The sequence below is a fragment of the Anabrus simplex genome, chromosome 1, assembly GCF_040414725.1.
Source record: "Anabrus simplex isolate iqAnaSimp1 chromosome 1, ASM4041472v1, whole genome shotgun sequence".
NCBI classification, from domain to species: domain Eukaryota; kingdom Metazoa; phylum Arthropoda; class Insecta; order Orthoptera; family Tettigoniidae; genus Anabrus; species Anabrus simplex.
Window position 1 is genome coordinate 1,422,575,650 of NC_090265.1, and position 19,294 is coordinate 1,422,594,943.

At 36.9% G+C, this 19,294-nt stretch overlaps 1 protein-coding gene across 1 annotated transcript in view; it reads left to right on the forward strand.

The window, feature by feature from the left end:
- LOC136858384 (venom protease) overlaps positions 1–19,294 on the forward strand; it is a 342,725-nt gene that overhangs the window by 276,070 nt on the left and 47,361 nt on the right. The window contains exon 5 of the mRNA XM_068225542.1: positions 10,598–10,761. Within this exon, the coding sequence (XP_068081643.1) occupies positions 10,598–10,761 (164 nt within the window). The remainder of the gene's footprint in view (positions 1–10,597; positions 10,762–19,294) is intronic.

The window sequence follows — 19,294 nt, forward strand, 5'->3', positions numbered from 1 at the left end:
GAGGGATTATTTGAGGAAAATTCGTGCATTTAGGCAAGCTGGGCGAAAATTGTATTATTTGAATGAAACGTGGGTAAACGAAGGACATACCACTTCCAGAGTGTGGGTAGATACAAACATAAAGAGTAAGAAACAGGCATTCAAAGCAGGGTTAAGTACAGGTTTAAAAAATCCGACGGGAAAGGGAAGACGACTGATTTTATTGCACATAGGAAGTGACGATGGGTTTTTAGAGGGTGGAGAATTGATGATGGAATCGAAGAAAACGAATGATTTTCATGAGGAGATGACGAGTGAAGTTTTTACTGCATGGTTTAAGAAAATTTTACCTCTGCTTGAACCGAACAGTGTGATTGTTATTATGGACAATGCGTCATATCACAGTGTTAAGTTAGATCGTATTCCCACCAGATCGTGGCGTAAGGATGACATTATCGCGTGGATGGTGGCAAAAGGTCTTACCTACGGGAAAGATATGGTGAAAGATGAACTACTCCGAGTGATAAAAAAACCACAGTGTGACGAAAACGTATGACAGGTTTGTTATTGACACACTGGCAGAGGAAGCAGGTCATACGGTGTTGAGACTTCCTCCTTATCACTGTGTTTTGAATCCGATTGAGTTGGTGTGGAGTCAGGTGAAGGGACATGTTGCACGCAATAATAAAACCTTCAAACTGGCAGAAGTCAGGACATTAATTAATGAAGCTCTGGATAACGTAATCGCTGAAATGTGGCAAGCCTTTATTCACCACGTGGTGGGGGAAGAGGAGACATTTTGGAAATTGGACGGTCTGTGCGATATAACTGTGGACCGTCTGGTCATTAATCTGAATGACGCGAGCAGCAGTGATGAAGAGGCGAGAGAGGAATCTGACTTGGAAGGAGTTCGTCCTTTATCAGATTCTGATTAGGTAAAGTACTGCACATTTTTTATTGTTTTAATATTGCCTTGTCTATGCTGTATATTCCTCTCTAGAATTTTATTTTATTGAAATATTAAATGTGTGAAGTTTTACTTATATGCGCTATTGTGATTGATTGATTGATTGATTGATTGATTGATTGATTGATTGATTGATTGATTGATTGATTGATTGATTGATTGATTGATTGATTGATTGATTGATTGATTACGTATTTACGTTTCGGCCATAAATTTCTTTTCCGATATGTTAAATATCCAATGTCATTTGCCATTCGATTTTTGTTTATTTCTCGCGTACAGTGAGTATAATTTGTCTCGTAATCCGCATCACAATTGTGTGTCAATCAGTGGTATCCGGCAAGTCTATGTAGAACTTAGTCTGATGTAATCGCCGCAACCAGGCGAAGTAACGACAGTTCAAAGACAGCCCACGTGGTTCTTGCCATGTGCTTGGAAGAAGCCCAGTGATCCTCCAATCAGCGTTCAGACCGCGGATGGATACATACGGATACACAATGTGCTTTGTTTACATCAGGTTCGGTTCTCTCGGTGACGGTTTTATATTTGCCACTATTAATACACATTTATAATGTACGTCGCATATTTCGACTCCTTTTCATGATTCAAGTTGTGTACATATCAACTTCCATCAATATACTCTCACAATTAGCTTGCTTTAACAAGGACCTTTTCCAAGCGTCACATACATAGACTACACTCCAACAGCAGGCCAGCAACAATGACAAAGCTCTGTATTCCGCCTTTCTCACTAGAACAAAGACATGGCACAGAAGTATATTACCTTAGATGTGCAAGTTCATATACCAATATCTATCGATAAATAGGTGACCAACTCTGGATATTTTATCTTACATAACATTATCCTGTTTGCATTCCCTTTGGTTTCGTCTTGTATAATACATTTTATAATCTATACACAGCTTAAATTTAACATGATATAGATAAATTTACACATCTTTGCGCTCAAAAATGAGTGTAAAGTCTCTGTCTTCACGTTCACTTCCTTGCGTTCTCGACGTATACAAATGAATGCAGGTCCAGACTGTTCCGGCGCCATGTTTCCGGGTTTCGTGTTCTCCGTCGTCACTCGCGCTGTCGCCATCGTTCCACATGGAAACGGCACAACATAATTATTTTTTCGGAAAATCCACTTAAGGGAAACTGAAAAAGGGGGTGTATTTTTAAAATTAGCATATCTACAGTACCGGTACTGGTATATCTGAAAAACTTAACATGTTCCAGACGTGAAAATTGGTATTTGGAATTTCCTTGAAATATAAGGAAACACATATTTTATTATCGGAAAAACCCTTAACGGGGTCGTGAAAAAATCGAAAAATTAGTTGAATTATTTGTATGAATATATATACCAAAAAATCTAAAGATGTTACAAACGTAAAAACTTGTAGGCTATTTGGAATCTCCCTTAAAAATAAAGAAATACGCATATTTTGGGGGACGGAATCAACTTCGTAGTGGGGGACGAAAACGGAGATGAATTCCTTTAAAGAAACGGGTACTGTTTATTTTTGGAAAATTCACTTAAGTGGGAGTGTGAAAGGAAGTGAAAAAATTGAATTCTTTTTCTGGAGAAACTTACATCTCAAAACTGAAGGTTACAGACGTGGAAATTTTGGAATCTCGTTGAAAAATAAGGAAACACGCATTTTTTTGGGTGGGGTGAAACCAACTTAACGGGCGGGGGTGGAGTGAAAAGGAGTTGAATTCTTTTCATGAGGATACTTACATCTCAAAAACTGAAGATGTTACAGACAAGGAAATTTGTATTTGGAATTTTCTTTCAAAGTAAAGAAACATCTTTGGAAAATCCTCTTAAGGAGCGTGAATTAATTAATTATTTGTATGAGGATACTCATATCTCAAAAACTAAAGATGTTACACACGTGAATATTTGTATTTGGAATCTCCTTTGAAAATAAAGGAACACGCATTTTTGGAGGGGGAATCAACTTAACGGGCTGGGGTGAAGAAGGATTTGAATTCTTTTTTAGGATACTTATATCTCAAATACTGAATATGTTAGAGGCATAAACATTTGTATTGGAATCTTCTTTCAAAGTAAAGAAACACGTGTTCTTTTGCCTTCGGGAAATCCACTTAAGGGGGATGAATGAATTGAGAAATTAGTTGAATTCTTTTTTATGAGGATACTTATATCTCTAAAACTAAAGATGTTAAAGACATGACAATTAGTATTTGGAATCTCCTTTAAAAATAAAGAAAACACGCACATTTGGGGAGGAGGGAATCAGCTTAACGGGTAGGAAGTGGGGGGTGGGGTGAAAAAGAGTTGAATTGCGTTTATGAGGATACTTATATCTCAAAAAATGAAGATGTTACAGATGTGAAAATTAGTATTTTGAATCTCCTTTAAAAATTAAATAAACACGCATTTGTTTTTTTCTTTTTTTTTCTTTTCAGAAGATCGCGTGAGGAGTGTGGGGTTGAAAATAAGTAATAAGGAATTAACATATGTTTATGAGGATACTTTATCTTAAAAACTGAAGCTGTTACAGACGTGAAAGTTGGTATTTTGAATTTCCTTTCAAAATAAAGAAATACATATTTTTTGCTTTTGGAAAGTCCACTTAAGGCAGGAGAGGGATGGAAAGAAGTGAAGAAGAAGAAGTTGAATTATTTTATGAGTATACATTTATCTCAAAAACTGAAGGTGTTACAAACATACAGGCATGAAAACTGGTACTTGGAATCTCGTTTAAAAATAATGAAATACGTATTTTATTGTTTTTTGGAAAATCCAGTTAAGGACTGAAAGGAATTGCAAAATGAGTACCGGTATATCTACATTATATGTCAGAAACTTAACATGTTAGAGACAAGAAACTTGGTATTTGGAAAGTCATTTAAAAATACAGGAACATGTACGGTACCTTTTTGTTTTCGGAGAAGGCACTTAAGGAGCGGAGAAAAGAAGTGAAAAATAGTTGATTTTTTTATGAGGATACTTATATCTTAAAAACTGAAGATGTTACAGGCGTGAAATTGGTATTTGGAATCTGCTTTAAAACATGTATTTTTGTTTTCAGAAAATACACATAAATTGGGGTGGGAGTGGGGGAGGGACTGATCAAGGGGTTGAATTATTTTTTGGGGGATACTTACGTATATATCTCAAAAACTGAAAATGTTACAGATGTAGGGATAGGTATTTGGAATCTCCTTTAAAAATAAAGAAACATGTATTTATTTTTTTGACTTGAGAGAAGACTGTTTCTCTCATGTACAGTTCTATGTCGCATGTTTGTCTTAGCCCCAAAAGGTAATACCACAAACATGGTTTAATAAGAATTTCTTGGGTAAATGAAACTCATTGTTTGGGTGAGTTTTTATACTTTAGGAATTTTCAGATAATGTCTTAGTACAATGCCGAGGAACGATTACTTTGATCAAATTACGAAATCCACGCAAGCGAAGCCGCGGGTAATTGCTAGTCCGAGGTAAATTTTTCCTATAAAAGAGGTTTTTTATTAGTGGCTTTAACGTCACACTAACACATCAAAGGTTTTCAGTGACACAAGGATAGTAAAGGGTTACAATTGGGAAGATAGCGGCCATGGCCTCAATTAAGGTACAGCTCCAGCATTTGCCTGGTGTTAAAATGGTAAACCACAGAAAACTATATTCAGGAATGCCAATGGTAGGATTCAAAACCACCATTTCTTGAATACAAACTAACAGCTATGTGACTATAGAAGAGCAACCTATAATTGAGGCGTCTAGTATCAAAATCGGCCAAGTCATTGAAGGCATATTTTTCAGTATGGATGAATAACCTGTAGAGACAAAGCAATGATAGTCAAAAAAAGACTTTTTTTCATAGTTATATCCTTAATGGTTTAATATTTAAGTTCCGCTGTTTTGAGAAATCTGACTCATAATGAACCTATCTTTTTCGTTAATTTAAATTTTGACTTGGCCGTTTTTGTTGCAATTTTGTATAATTTTAGGCTTTTTTCTAAAACTGTATTCAATTTATATTCCAAACCCTTGTGGAGAAAGGCAATTTAATGAAAATAAATTGACATTGTTGTTACTTTTCTTTATTGCAATTTAGAAAAGCATTTCAGCATACATGGGATAATAATATATGAAGAAGAACAGCAGAAAGTTCAGGAGAATACAAAATAGGATTTCTCTCACTAAAAGTTCGAATTCACTTAAATCTTGACCAAGTAAAAGAAAATGAAAATGAATAGCAATAATAGTCACACATACTAAGTAATATTGTTGTTTTAAGTCTTCAATTTGCTCTTATTTATAAACAGGTGTTATAAATCCGTCATTTCACGTGGACTATTGACGCAGACTTTAGAGACAGTGTTGGAACTCTCATGACCAGTAAAAGCTGTTTCACTTGCTAATTTTATAGTTTTATGAAACTGCAGTGATGGATGATCTTGCCATGTTGAGCCAAAGTGGTTCTGCAGGAGATTTTTTATGTCTTCTATTTTAGAGACATGAAGAGTAATGTCTTTGATCACTGTGTGAGGTGTCATTTGAGCCAGCGATTTTCCTCTTTTACACAGACTTCGGTACTTCCCAAGATCATTACTGTAAAATACCTTAACATTTACACAAACAGAATTTTGTGCGAGAAACTGATAATCTGTAGTAAAATAAAATGAAGTATTTTTCTTACCACTCTCACTTTCGTTTGTGATTTCTCTTTCTTGCACTTGATCTGGTGATTTCATCTATTGATTCCAATTTGTAGGACAAGGTATGAAAATAAATTTTTCAGTTCACCACTCGGAAAAATATACACATTATACTACACAATAATGACAAAATACGAGCACACAGCAAATAGGATTGCTTTCGCACAAATTATGTAAGAAGCCTGCGAATACGGAAATCAGTGTTGCAAACGAACAAAATACGAAATATTATGACTTCAAAGAATATGTAATGTAAGGAACGATTTTGCCTACTGACATCACATTGTTGCATAATGTAACAACACAAGATTCCAGGCAATAATGCTGCAACATGACATGGCCGGCTTTGAATTCACTGCCTGCATGACTTGGCCGATTCTGTTGCACAACCGAGAATTCAGTGCTCTGTAACATGAAGACATGGACAATTTTAAAGCATATTCTTGTTTCACATGATAGTGCTATACTTCTACTTCAAATTGATAACGTTAACTCATTTTCGTAAATTTTGTGACTTGGCTGGTTTTGATTCTAGACGCCTCAATTTTTACTGATATGAAAGTGGAGCATATTGCTCACAACCAAATGTTGTGGAGTAACATCTCTTGCAGGAGAATCATCATCATCATCATTTCCCTTTATCCAGCTGTAGCCGGGTAGGGGCAAATATGGTTCCTCTCTACCTTCCTCGGTCCTTCCACCACTCTCTCTTCAACACTGCATCCCAGTGCAGGAGAATATAGCTCGCAAAATGAGTAAACTTTACTTATATGGATGCGAGTAATTTCTCCAGAATTGGGAGTAAAAAGCAGTGCAGTATATTCATTTTATTGACGTCACCCATTGACTCTTTTCGGTTCAAAAAGTTTCTATGCAGTCACATAGCAATTTATTATATCTCTTGTGCAGATTACAGTCCAGAGTACTAAACATGATAATATTGTCTTTTGGGTTTATACCAAATGAAATGTCACAAATATCAGGAAAATTTTACATTTCACTATGTGTGTTGTTAGCAAGAGGGACAGGTGGGACATGTGCCACCAAATCATTTTCCATATAATGTATCATTTGAATGTTTTATTTCTTCTACAAGGGGCATATTAGGTACCGTATGTGGCATAGCCACTGGCTTCTCATCAAGATGGTCGGGGTTCGAATTCTTCCTAATGCACAAGGGATTCTTGAAATCAAAAGTCCTGTCCTTGTGGTGTGTAAAACTGGAGGCCTCGTGGCTATGATAACAATATAATTTTATTTCTTATACAATGCTAAATATAGTTTGAATTGATTACAAAAATTATATGTATAATGGAATGGACCTACAGTACTTGATATCATTCTTATATCGAGCAAGGGGTAAGACTCACTCATGTTGTAGATTCTCATTATTTCTTTGTAGTAGTTGAGGATTTTTGTATTAGTAGTGTTAAATGGCAAGTTGAGAAAATGTCAAGCTAACATTTTCCACCTTGCTTTTCAATCAAATGTGCATTAGGCCTATATTGATATAATTGATTATATTATATGTTTATTCTGTCAGCTAGAACAGTCCAGTGTTTAGAGCCAGTATGGTAGACCTACATAATGTACTCCTATGGTTACGAATAATAGATTTTTCAAGCACACAAGTTACAGTAGTTCCTCAAATTTTCTTTGTAACAACTATACCTTGCAGTTAAAAAATAATTTGTGCATGTGAATCTAGGACACCTCTCGCCCCACAATAATTAATAGCTAATGACGTTGACAAATTTCATGTAGACCTTGTTCTTCAGAAATTAACTTTGACTTAATAATACTGAATGGTTTGAATAAATTAAAATTTGCTGTTGCTCTTTTGATAAAATAGTATCCTCTATAGTCACCAGGTGACTCAATATTGGTTATTATATACTCTTATTTCATATTAAGTTCATAAAAATCAAAAGTAGGTTCTGATCAATTTTAGTCAGTCTGCCTGTTTCATATGTTTGTTACAGCATTATGTGAAAATAGCTTAACAGTTTTTTTAGAAACCTAGTACCAATGGTAGTTGGGTAGTACACTAGGCTATATCATTAGTATTTGATTAGTATACAATGACATAGCAATATCAAGGGGCAAAAGGTATATTTTCCTAGAAGCAACTCCAACGGTAGTCACATTTAGTGATCATCATACAGGACTCCTCTTCTCAGTTTGCATGTTATAATTTTCTAGACGCAATGATTGAGTTGCTAGTGGCAATCATTGAGCGGCTGTAGACATCAGCTCTGGGAGCAGTCATAACACAGTCGCTAGCATTTCTTTGTAAATTCAACACATGTTTAATCATTGAAAAATGTCTTCCCAGAATGCAAAGCTACATTTTTCCACTGAAGAGGATGAAAAGCTCACAGAGTCAGTGTGAAAACATCCAGCATTATATGATATGCAACATGAACAGTACCATGATATGCGACTGAAGGACAATATTTGGAATGAAATTGCAGAATATGTGGAAAGATCGATCAAATACCAAATAGGTTTTTCTTAACACACTGAACTGGGTACTGTCTGCTCTATTCACATGAAAGTTCTGCCATCCCAGATTGTCCTCTCTAGAAAAGTAGCTTGTTAATGAATCTCTCTCTGAAAACACGTCATGGTTGACAAATTCACCAGTCCCATCCAAGCCAACAAGATTTTCCACTGGGAGGTCTTGAACTGGGTCAGTCATAATTTGCTTTCCCATGAATATTGAGGTATTGGTCTCCGAGTAGGTTGCACAGGCATCAGGAAACTATAATGGCATAATGCTTCAATGCCCCCTGTGCCCAACATCTTGCACAGAGGATGATCTCCTACTAGCTGTGTATTGGACATCTGGGCATGTGTAATATGATTTCACGTGTTATGTTTTGTGTACTTCAAACTGACTTGTACACTACTGTAAATATTTATATTTTTGACTTTAGTATAATGACAAATGATATGTACATTTTTGTTATTATTATCTTCCTCTGACTTTGAATTTATGTTACAAATTAGTTTCTTTTAAAATATTTAATATTCCCCACAATTTTTCTGTACAATGATGTGGTTAAGTGTAAGAGGACCAAAAGTCCTAACTTCACCACTGCTAAAGACAAATAAATAAATAAATAAATAAATAAATAAATAAATAAATAAATAAATAAATAAATAGATAACAATTGAAGATGAAATTTCACCTTGGGAGGGATTTGAACACAGACCTCTGAGTTGACAGGACCACACCTTAGCAACTATGCTTCGGTGACACTGGCTGGAACCCACTGTGTGTTTGATGCTGATTTCTCGACATGGCTCCCAAGCCGGTCTAACCCACATGCAGATTTAGCAACATCACTGCACAAAGGGCATTTCAGTTCCCCACAATGCAGATTTGATTGGCTAACTAAATAAAATGATAAAATGGCAAAGGCACGAGATATTGAATGAATTTTTTTGAATTATTTATCAGTATTCCCAACCCTGTAACACTCACATACCCAGTTCATGTTGTTTCTGACCACCATGTATATGTGGCTTTGCAGTTTGTTGCTTGACAGTTGAGTTCATTCAACTTAAGCTACCATTTTCATTGGTATTGTTATTTTTCATTTGCCTCTTCGTCAGGTAAATTTAGGTACCATATGTTTTCTTTTTTTCAGGTAGTTTATAAATGAATTTATTCAAAATTTGTTTTTGGCAGTCTGAAGAACCTATCAGTTATAACTTTTTTTTTTAACCTCTATGTATAATACATATATTACAATGAACCATACTGTATGTGCCATGAGGCCATGGCAAACAGCAGTATATTTTGAAAGTGGATTGTGGTCTTGCTCTTGCACTTCTGTTGGTTTTATGTCCTGCTAACCACTCTTTCCGTGCCTGTTGCCATTTCCTGACGGATGCAGTACTTGTGCTCTTGCACCTTGGCACAGGCCAGAGCAAAATGTAGCTTCCACCATGGCTGTGACAAGAGGCAATATGGAAAATGCAGAGGCATGGATGGTGCCGAGTAATGGCATCTGACTAGTGCATCTGGATTTTATCAAAGGGGTTAATCATAGGGCTGGTCATACTGCAATGGCACTTTCTGGCCCATTGAGGAATTGGCAAACTATCTCACTACTCACCTTGCCATTTTGTCATTTTGTTGCCACTATCATTTTTTCAGTTTTATTACAACTGTATAGCCTCTGGTGGCACTATTTGAGGATCCACTCACCCTCTGGCTGATGACCTAACAGACAATCACTCTTTAGGTTTTCAGAGATGCCAAGGTGTGGAATTTATCCTGTAGGAGTTCTTTTGCATGGCAGTAAATCCTTCAACACAAGGCTGATGTATTTGAGCACTTTCAAATACCATTGAACTGAGCTGGAATCAAACCCACTAATTTGGGTTTAGAAAGCCAGCACTCAACCCCTTCTTCACTTCTTCCTTTCCTTCTACCACCACCCTGGTAAGGTCACAGATGCAAACTGTGTTGCACATGTGAATTTGGCCTTGTTTTATGGCTGGATCCCAACCTTATGTGAAAGGATGTATTCACTATTGCATGTTTCTGTGGTAGTTGCTAGTATGGTGTATTGTGTGTACATAAAGTGCAGGGTATTGGGAAAAATACAAACACCCAGTTCCCAAGTCAAAGGAACCAGACATAGTTAAAATCCCTTACCTGACTAAAAATCAAATTTGTGATCCTCTGAACTGAAGGTCTTGACACTGACCATTCAGCCAAGTAGCCAGACCCTTAATTACACCCTCCAAAATGCTTACATTTCTGTTAATGATTCATATTCGAGGCAATTCAAGCCATTCGGCAGATGTGGGTTCATGTATTTTATTTGTGCATTCCTAACAGAAGACATTCCATGTCATTTATTCATTGTATACTTGGTTGAGTAAATCATTGTTTACTAATGGTGTTTTTTTTTTTCTTTCCAAAATCCAGGTACTTTGCCCGTATTGGAGATCTCGATCTACAGTCGGAAAAAGATCAAGCTACTCCAATAGACATCCCTATTATCAACAAGAAGGTTCATGAGAAATACAGCCCCACTCAGTTTACTAACGATATCGCCATTCTCACTCTGAAAGAAGATGTGAAATCATCATGTAAGGAATAGCACTTATGACTCAAGATATTCCAATATTTTTGGCTGAATTGACTGACATCCAATATTTTTTGGGTTGTATTTATTGTTTATGAAATATGGTATAGAACAAATTTTCTACTTTTTGTCTTACCCTGAAATAGGTGATTTCTTCCTCTTTGTGTGCACTCAATCTAATCTAAAATTGTATATACCCCAATGATACCTCTACATTTTGGGTGGAAAGAATGCAGTGATTCCTTTCTCAAAATGTTCATATTTCACTTACCGTGATACAAGTCCATCAAATGACCTATATTACTTGAAGAGGATATTCATAGCATAAGTACCAAGTGACATAATTTGAGACACAAATACAGTTGACCTGGTTAAGTGGGATTTCAAGGGATGGCACATTTAGTCTCACTTAAAGAGGTACTGTATCTCACTTATTCAGTTTCTCACTTATCCAGGTGCAAGACGTGATCGTCTCTTTTATGCCACTTTAAAGAGTAGACTTACTTGTTTCGTTTATCATGAAAACTGTTTAAAAATATTTACTTAACTTCCTATAACCCCTCTAAACAAATTTCCTAACTTATACGTACCACTGCGGTTTAAGTGAAGGCCATATAAGCGCAGATCCCTATCTCCTACCCACCCATTAGGATCTAGAAATCTCACTCACAGTTTCCCACATACCCACTCCATAGTCTCATTTAAATCCCCAATCATGTTCCAGTAAGTATCACTCCTACACAGTATTCCACTGATAACAATCTCTGCTTCCGTAAACTTCACCCATGCTGCATTTACCAGATCCCACACACCCCCAACTCGTGGGTACTTATTCTGCTTGCCTTACATTGTTGGTACCAACATGAAACACTACCACCTACCACACTAAGACCTGAGGTCACTATCTAGGCTTTCATCAGGGAAGACGTTGACATCTGTGATGTGGGTTCCAGCTTCTTTATCAGAGATTAGGGATTTCAGATTTCCATTCCAGCTGTACCTCATGATTTTATGACCGAGTTGTTTTTGAAATTAAGTATTTTCGAAAAGGAGGTTATTCCTTAGGCAGAACTGTAACAGGCATTCTCCTTCTGCATTCCTGTTACCAAAACCATTAGGGCAAATCACATTTTCATATATTTGTCTGTCAATACCAACTAGGGCATTAAAATCTCCCATCAAATTAAGTTGTCCACAGCTGCATGTTCTTCCTGATCTTCAAGGAAGATATCTTTTTTCTCTTAAGTGCATCCAGACTGAGGTATATATACCTGCACACTGGTACAGAACTTTCCAGTTATTTTCCATTGTAGCTTAATTACCCTCTCACTGATACACTATGTCCAAAACAGCATCAACGTTCTTACTGATGAGAAATACTGCGCCATTATGGACTTCAGTTAGATTTCTTTGATATCTTTCTTTTCTCCATGAAATCAAGTTCTTCACATTTAATAGACAGGGTCATGATGTTTAATGTCCAAATTCTTGTTTTATTTTGTCTCAGAATGTATTTTTCCTCTTTGCATGTCTCTGCTTAACATTAGGCTGCCCATCATTCCTTGTAGAGCAATGTAAAGATATGGTCTCATGTAGACCCCAGGCTTTACATGGGATGAGAAATGCTGCGCCATTATGGACTTCAGTTTGATTTCTGTGCCAGTGGAGTTTATGTCCGTTTTGCAGTGATCTTTTACCTTTTTCTTTCCACTTTATTTCACTCAACTCTAGAACTTCCATCTTTCTTTTCTTCATGAAATCAAGTTCTTTACATTCAATAGACAGCGTCATGATGTTTAATGTCCAAATTCTTGTTTTATTTTGTCTCAGGATGGTTTTTTCCTCTTTGCATGTCTCTCCTTAACATTAGGTTGCCCATCATTCCTTGCAGAGCAATGTAAAGATGTGGCCGCATGCAGATCCTGGGCTTTACATGAGCAGATTGGGCAAATGCCTAGGACATCTGGTTCAAGGGGGTGTAAGCATGGGATAATAGAAAAGAAGAATGTAACCTTTACTACAGCGATTACATTAAAACAAAACATTAAACACAGTAAAGGAAGGTAAGTACCATTACATAGTACCAAAAAAACTTCACACACAGTTGAACATCAGCTGGAACTACACGGATCTCCGCCGACAACAACATACATAAATATCAGTAGGGCCAACTAGTGGACAATAAACCAGGAAAGTTAAAGGAGCTAGGACCTACCGAGGGCATGGATATGGCTTAGATTGCAGATTCCGAAATAACCAACCGTGATCCTTAAATTTGAAAAATATTATTTACAAATGGATTTTACAAATACATTCCGAACCAAATCCGCCAACTGCAACTTACGAACTATATGCTCTGTGATACATAAAACTTAGAGGTTCTTTGATAATACCTTCCTACGAGTTCAAAATTTCAAACCAACTATACATCTAGTTACAAATCCAGTTGTACAATGCAATTTACAGTGAAGTAAACGTACTCTCCAAAACTCTAGTGTATATCAAGTGACACTGAACTACCAGAGGCAAACCGCAAGGTAAATATATTAAACTACAATCTACATTTTTAGTGAAACAAGAAAAGGGGATGCCTCGAAAACAAACAGGCAAGCCCAGCTGAAAAGCTAAGGTGTCATAAATAATTAATTTGGCGAATCTAGGTTAGGCTAGGGCAGAATCCTATACGAAATAGCAACCGAACATTACGGAAATTTTAGCCGGAACGGAATTCAAGAGTGCTTACCCGAAGGTGGGCCATCCCGGTAGCAAGGCGTCGGACACGACGTAAAACTTCAGACAGACCAAGGCAGACTAAGGCAGACCAGGCCAAGACAAGACTAAGGCAGACCAGGCCAAGACAAGACGACGAAATGCTGCCTCGCACTCTATATAAAGGTAAACCCTGGCCCTGGAGTAGCCAATCAGAATGCATGACTCCACCTATCACCACCCAGATTCACCAATCACAATTCCTACTTTCAGTCGCGAACTTTAAATAACTTTCTCGAATGCGCACGTTCGCGAATCTTCCATTTCCAGAATAGTTAGAAAATGCCTTTTAGAATGCATAATCAACAAAAGGGAACACACCCTGTTCAAAAATTCATGTAACAATTTTCTAGATATTTCCAGTAAGTACAGAACTGAAATCTACTGTTTACAAATACATCTGTTGCAAAAATTACACAGTACAGGTTAGGTTGTTACAAATAAAACATATTACCACACTTTACAAATAAAGTCTTCAATAAGCATTTTCCACTTCCACTACATTGTTCACCTGTAACATCTTCCTCCCCCCCGAAAGTTGAGCCACGCTCGACCATTAACCTAATTTCACTGGGGAGAAAGCGATAAAACGTTCTCACACAGTACAGATAGTAACGATACATGACCCTAACAATCATGATTTCTTGAAGTCGACTTTCTAACAATCAACAAAACAAACTCTCACATAATTTTCAAAAATAATGAAGGTGTTCATAGATCCACCTATAAATATCCCATAAAAATCCACATGGATAGTCACACTACACTTCAAAATGCCTTCTGGACCTTTTACAATTGTTTTGACAATTTCTAGACTGTCCACCAAAGGATGTACACACATTCTTTCTGCCAAATGTCAGTCATCCAGCAACTTCTCACTTTGTTGCTAAACAGCCTCCTATTAGGCGAGTTAAAGAGTATGAAGAAGATAAATGTAATTATTGGGATATTGATTTTAAAACACAAACAAGTATTATTAATTCCTTTCTTCTTAATGGTTAGAAAAAGAAGAATTCTAACTTGAACATTGTTGTATATGTGCATACAACACCATCTCAAATTCTGGTGAGGGTGGTGGTTGGGACTGAGTTAATTCTCACCCAGGGTACCATGAACCTAAGCCCGGACACTGGTCAGATGAGGGATTTTATTGTGGTATCCGAGGCTGAATTTTTGAAAGCAATTGGAAGTTCTCTCTTTGTTGACCTGCTAAGCCTAATGCTAGAGAGGATATTTCTGTCAGGGGTTCGTCCCTTAGCCTTTGATGGTCCCCTGTTGAACCTGCAACGCAGCAGGTTATACTAATCCCTAGCTACAGCGCTGCCCCTTCTGCCATCTCCACCATACCAAAGTCCACCTTCTTCACCGTCAGTGCCTTTGAGATCTTCACTTGTAACCCTGAGCTGGGATCCTGGAAAACACACAGCATCAGTGTACTCTTGGACTCATGTAGGCAGGGGTGCCACTCCGTGCTAGGGCTACCTCCAAAGAGGGCCCTACCTGCTACCTATGAAATCAAATCAAATCAAAATCTCTTTATTTGCAAATGAGGTGTCTACCTCGGTGGCAAATGGTACACTAATACATTATTGTCAAGCACTAAATATTAAATTAACAAGAGAAGATAATTTTCCTATAATACAATTTACGCTAACAATTTTTTCTATTAAACACACAGCTCATCCTTAATAAATTTATATTGTCTATAAAATTCTACTTATAATATCTCCTGTACTACTTACAAATGTAGTCAACTGATATACAGTATGTGGAATTACTTCAAATAATACTATACAACTGGTATAAGATTAAAATTTACATTGCATTTATTTTTTTATTTTTTTACCCATTCTGGAACCTAAGTAGAATTACGACCTGCTGCATCTTAACCAGAGCCCCTTTCGCCACCACTTTTCAGAGTTCCTGAAGGGCCTTCACAGCTACCGTAGTGGTCCCAGGGCCCTCGAAGTCCCCACTGTACTTCACCCCTACAGGCAGTCCCCTACTTTGGCTGTCCAAACTCCTTAGATCAGGGGATGGAATTAATTTATTCACACACATTTTTTATTTACAATAAGCTGCACTGATCGAATATCATCTAACATTTCATTTATTTTCTCTGTTGCTGTTTATTTTCTTCTTGAATATCTGTACAGATTTTGGAAAAGGATCAAACAGTACCCCTCGTAAACTGTTCACTCCTTCACACCCTTCCCAATGAATGAAAATTTACCCTAATTGCTTCTGCTAAAATTCCTAATTTTATATTTGTGGTCAGTCCTGCTGATATAATTATTTTCCAACTGAAGCCTCTCACAGATATCTCCCCATGCTTCTTCTCCTGTATAGGCTCTATATTCGATCGATCAATCAATCAATCAATCAATCAATCAATCAATCAATCACTACTGATCTGCATTTAGGGCAGTCGCCCAGGTGGCAGATTCCCTATCTGTTGTTTTCCTAGCCTTTTCTTAAATGATTGCAAAGAAATTGGAAATTATTTGAACATCTCCCTTGGTAAGTTATTCCAATCCCTAACTCCCCTTCCTATAAACGAATATTTGCCCCAATTTGACCTCTTGAATTCCAACTTTATCTTCATATTGTGATCTTTCCTACTTTTAAAGACGCCATCCAAACTTATTCATCTACTCATGTCCTCCCATGCCATCTCTCCACTGACAGCTCGGAACATACCACTTAGTCGAGCAGCCCGTCTCCTTTCTACCAAGTCTTCCCAGCCCAAACATTGCAACATTTTTGTAATGCTACTCTTTTGTCAGAAATCGCCCAGAACAAATCGAGCTGCTTTTCTTTGGATTTTTTCCAGTTCCTGAATCAAGTAATCCTGGTAAGGGTCCCATACACTGGAACCATACTCAAGTTGAGGTCTCACCAGAGACAAATATGCTCTCTCCTTTACATCCTTACTACAGCCCCTAAATACTCTCATAACCATGTGCAGAGATCTGTACCCTTTATTTACAATCATCTTTATGTGATTACCCCAATGAAGATCTTTCCTTATATTTATACCTAGGTATTTACAATGATCCCCAAAGGGAACTTTCACCCCATCAACGCAGTAATTAAAACTGAGAGGACTTTTCCTATTTGTGAAACTCACAACCTGACTCTTATCTCCATTTATCATCATACCATTGCCTACTGTCCATCTCACAACATTATCGAGGTCATTTTGCAGTTGCTCACAATCTTGTAACTTATTTATTACTCTGTACAGAATAACATCATCTGCAAAAAGCCTTATCTCTGATTCCACTTCTTTACACATATCATTGATATATATAAGAAAACATAAAGGTCCAATAATACTGCCTTGAGGAATTCCCCTCTTAATTTTTACAGGGACAGATAAAGCTTTGCCTACTCTAATTCTCTGAGTTCTATTTTCTAGAAACAGAGCCACCCATTCAGTCAATCTTTTGTCAAGTCCAATTGCACTCATTTTTGCCAGTAGTTTCCCATGATCTAACCTATCAAATGCCTTAGATAAGTCAATCACAATACAGTCCAACTGATCTTCTGAATTCAGGATATCTGCTATATCTTGCTGGAATCCTACAAGTTGGGCTTCAGTGGAATAACCTTTCCTAAACCCAAACTGCCTTCTGTCAAACCAATTATTAATTTTGCAAACATGTCTTATATAATCAGAAAGAATGCTTTCCCAAAGCTTACATACAATGCATGTCAAACTTACTGGCGTGTAATTTTCAGCTTTATGCCTATCACCCTTTCCTTTATATACAGGGGCTACTATAGCAACTCTCCATTCATTTGGTAAAGATCTTTCACGCAAACAAAAATCAAACAAGTACTTCAGCTATGGTACTATATCCCAACCCACTGTGTATAGTATATCCCCCGAAACCTTATCAATTCCAGCTGCTTTTCTAGTTTTCAACTTTTGTATCTTATGTAAATGTCATTGCTGCCATAGGTAAATTTTAATACTTCTTTAGTATTAGTCACCTCCTCTATCTGGACATTATCCTTGTAACCAATAATCTTTATATACTGCTGACTGAATACTTCTGCCTTTTGAAGATCCTCACATACACACTCCCCTTGTTCATTAATTATTCCTGGAATGTCCTTCTTGGAACCTGTTTCTGCCTTAAAGTACCTATACGAACCCTTCCATTTTTCACTAAAATCTGTATGACTGCCAATTATGCTTGCCATCATGTTATCCTTAGCTGACTTCTTTGCTAGATTCAATTTCATAGTAAGTTCCTTCAATTTCTCCTTACTCCCACAGCCATTTCTAACTCTATTTCTTTCCAATCTGCACCTCCTTAGTCTCTCTATTTCTCTATTATAATAAGATAGGTCTTTATCATTCCTTACCACCTTTAAAGGTACAAACCTATTTTCACATTCCTCAACAATTGCTTTAAACCCATCCCAAAGTCTGTTTAAACTTTTATTTACCGTTTTCCACCGATCATAGTTGTTTATTAAAAACTCCCTCATGCCTGTTTTATCAGCCATATGGTACTGCCTAACAGTCCTAATTTTAATCTCTTCCTTTCTTTCACATTCATTTTTAATTACCACAAAAACAGATTCATTATCACTAATACCATCTATTACTTTGGTTTCTCCATAGAGCTCATCTGGTTTTATCAGCACCACATCCAGAATATTCTTCCCTCTAGTTAGTTCCATCACTTTCTGAATCAGGTGCCCTTCACATATTAACTTATTTGCCATTTGTTGGTCATGCTTCCTGTCGTTCGCATTACCTTCCCAATTGACATTTGGTAAATTGAGATCACCCGCTACGATCATGTTCCTTTCCTTATCGTTTCCCACATAGCTGATTATCTTATCAAATAATTCTGAATCAGCATCTGCGCTACCCTTTCCTGGTCTGTACACTCCAAAGACATCTAGTTGCCTATTATCTTTAGAAATGAGCCTTTCCCCTAGAATTTCGTGCTTGTCATCTTTAACTTTTTCGTAGCTTACAAATTCTTCTTTCATGAGAACGAATACTTCCCCTCCTACCTTTCCTATCCTATCTCTATGATACACCTTCCAGTTCTGTGAGAAAATTTCTGCATCCATTATATTATTTCTCAGCTATGATTCAACTCCTATTACAATATCTGGTAAGTATATATCTATTAAATTACTTAATTCTATTCCTTTCTTTACAATACCTCTACAGTTGAGCACTAACAGTTTTATGTCATCCCTACTTGATTTCCAGTTCCCTGTTCCCTTAACACCACTGCCTAGCCTAGTTTTCTGCCTTCTCTTACTTAAAGTTTCCCACCCAAGTTCCTTTAACATTTCTGATACACTACTCTTCCTCCTCAAATCCCCTGTTACAAATCTTGCTGCTTTCCTCTGCACACTATCTATTTCTTTTATTAGGTATTCTTGATGAGGATCCCAAACACTGTTTGCATATTCCAATAATGGATGCACCATACTTAAGTAACTTCTCTCTTTTAATTCTTTGTTGCATCCTTTAAGTAGCCTATTTATGACATGTAACGATCTGTATGCTTTCCCAACAATGTCATCCACATGACCCTTCCAGTGCAAATTACTTTCAAATCTCACACCTAAGTATTTGCACTTGCCATCTTTTGGGATAACTACCTCATCCAAAGTATATTCAAATCCAGTTTTAAAACTCCTGTTTGTAAATGTTGTAACAGTTGATTTTCCTCCATTAACCATATTATTCTCTTCAACCCATTGTTGGATACTCTCAAGGTCCCTTT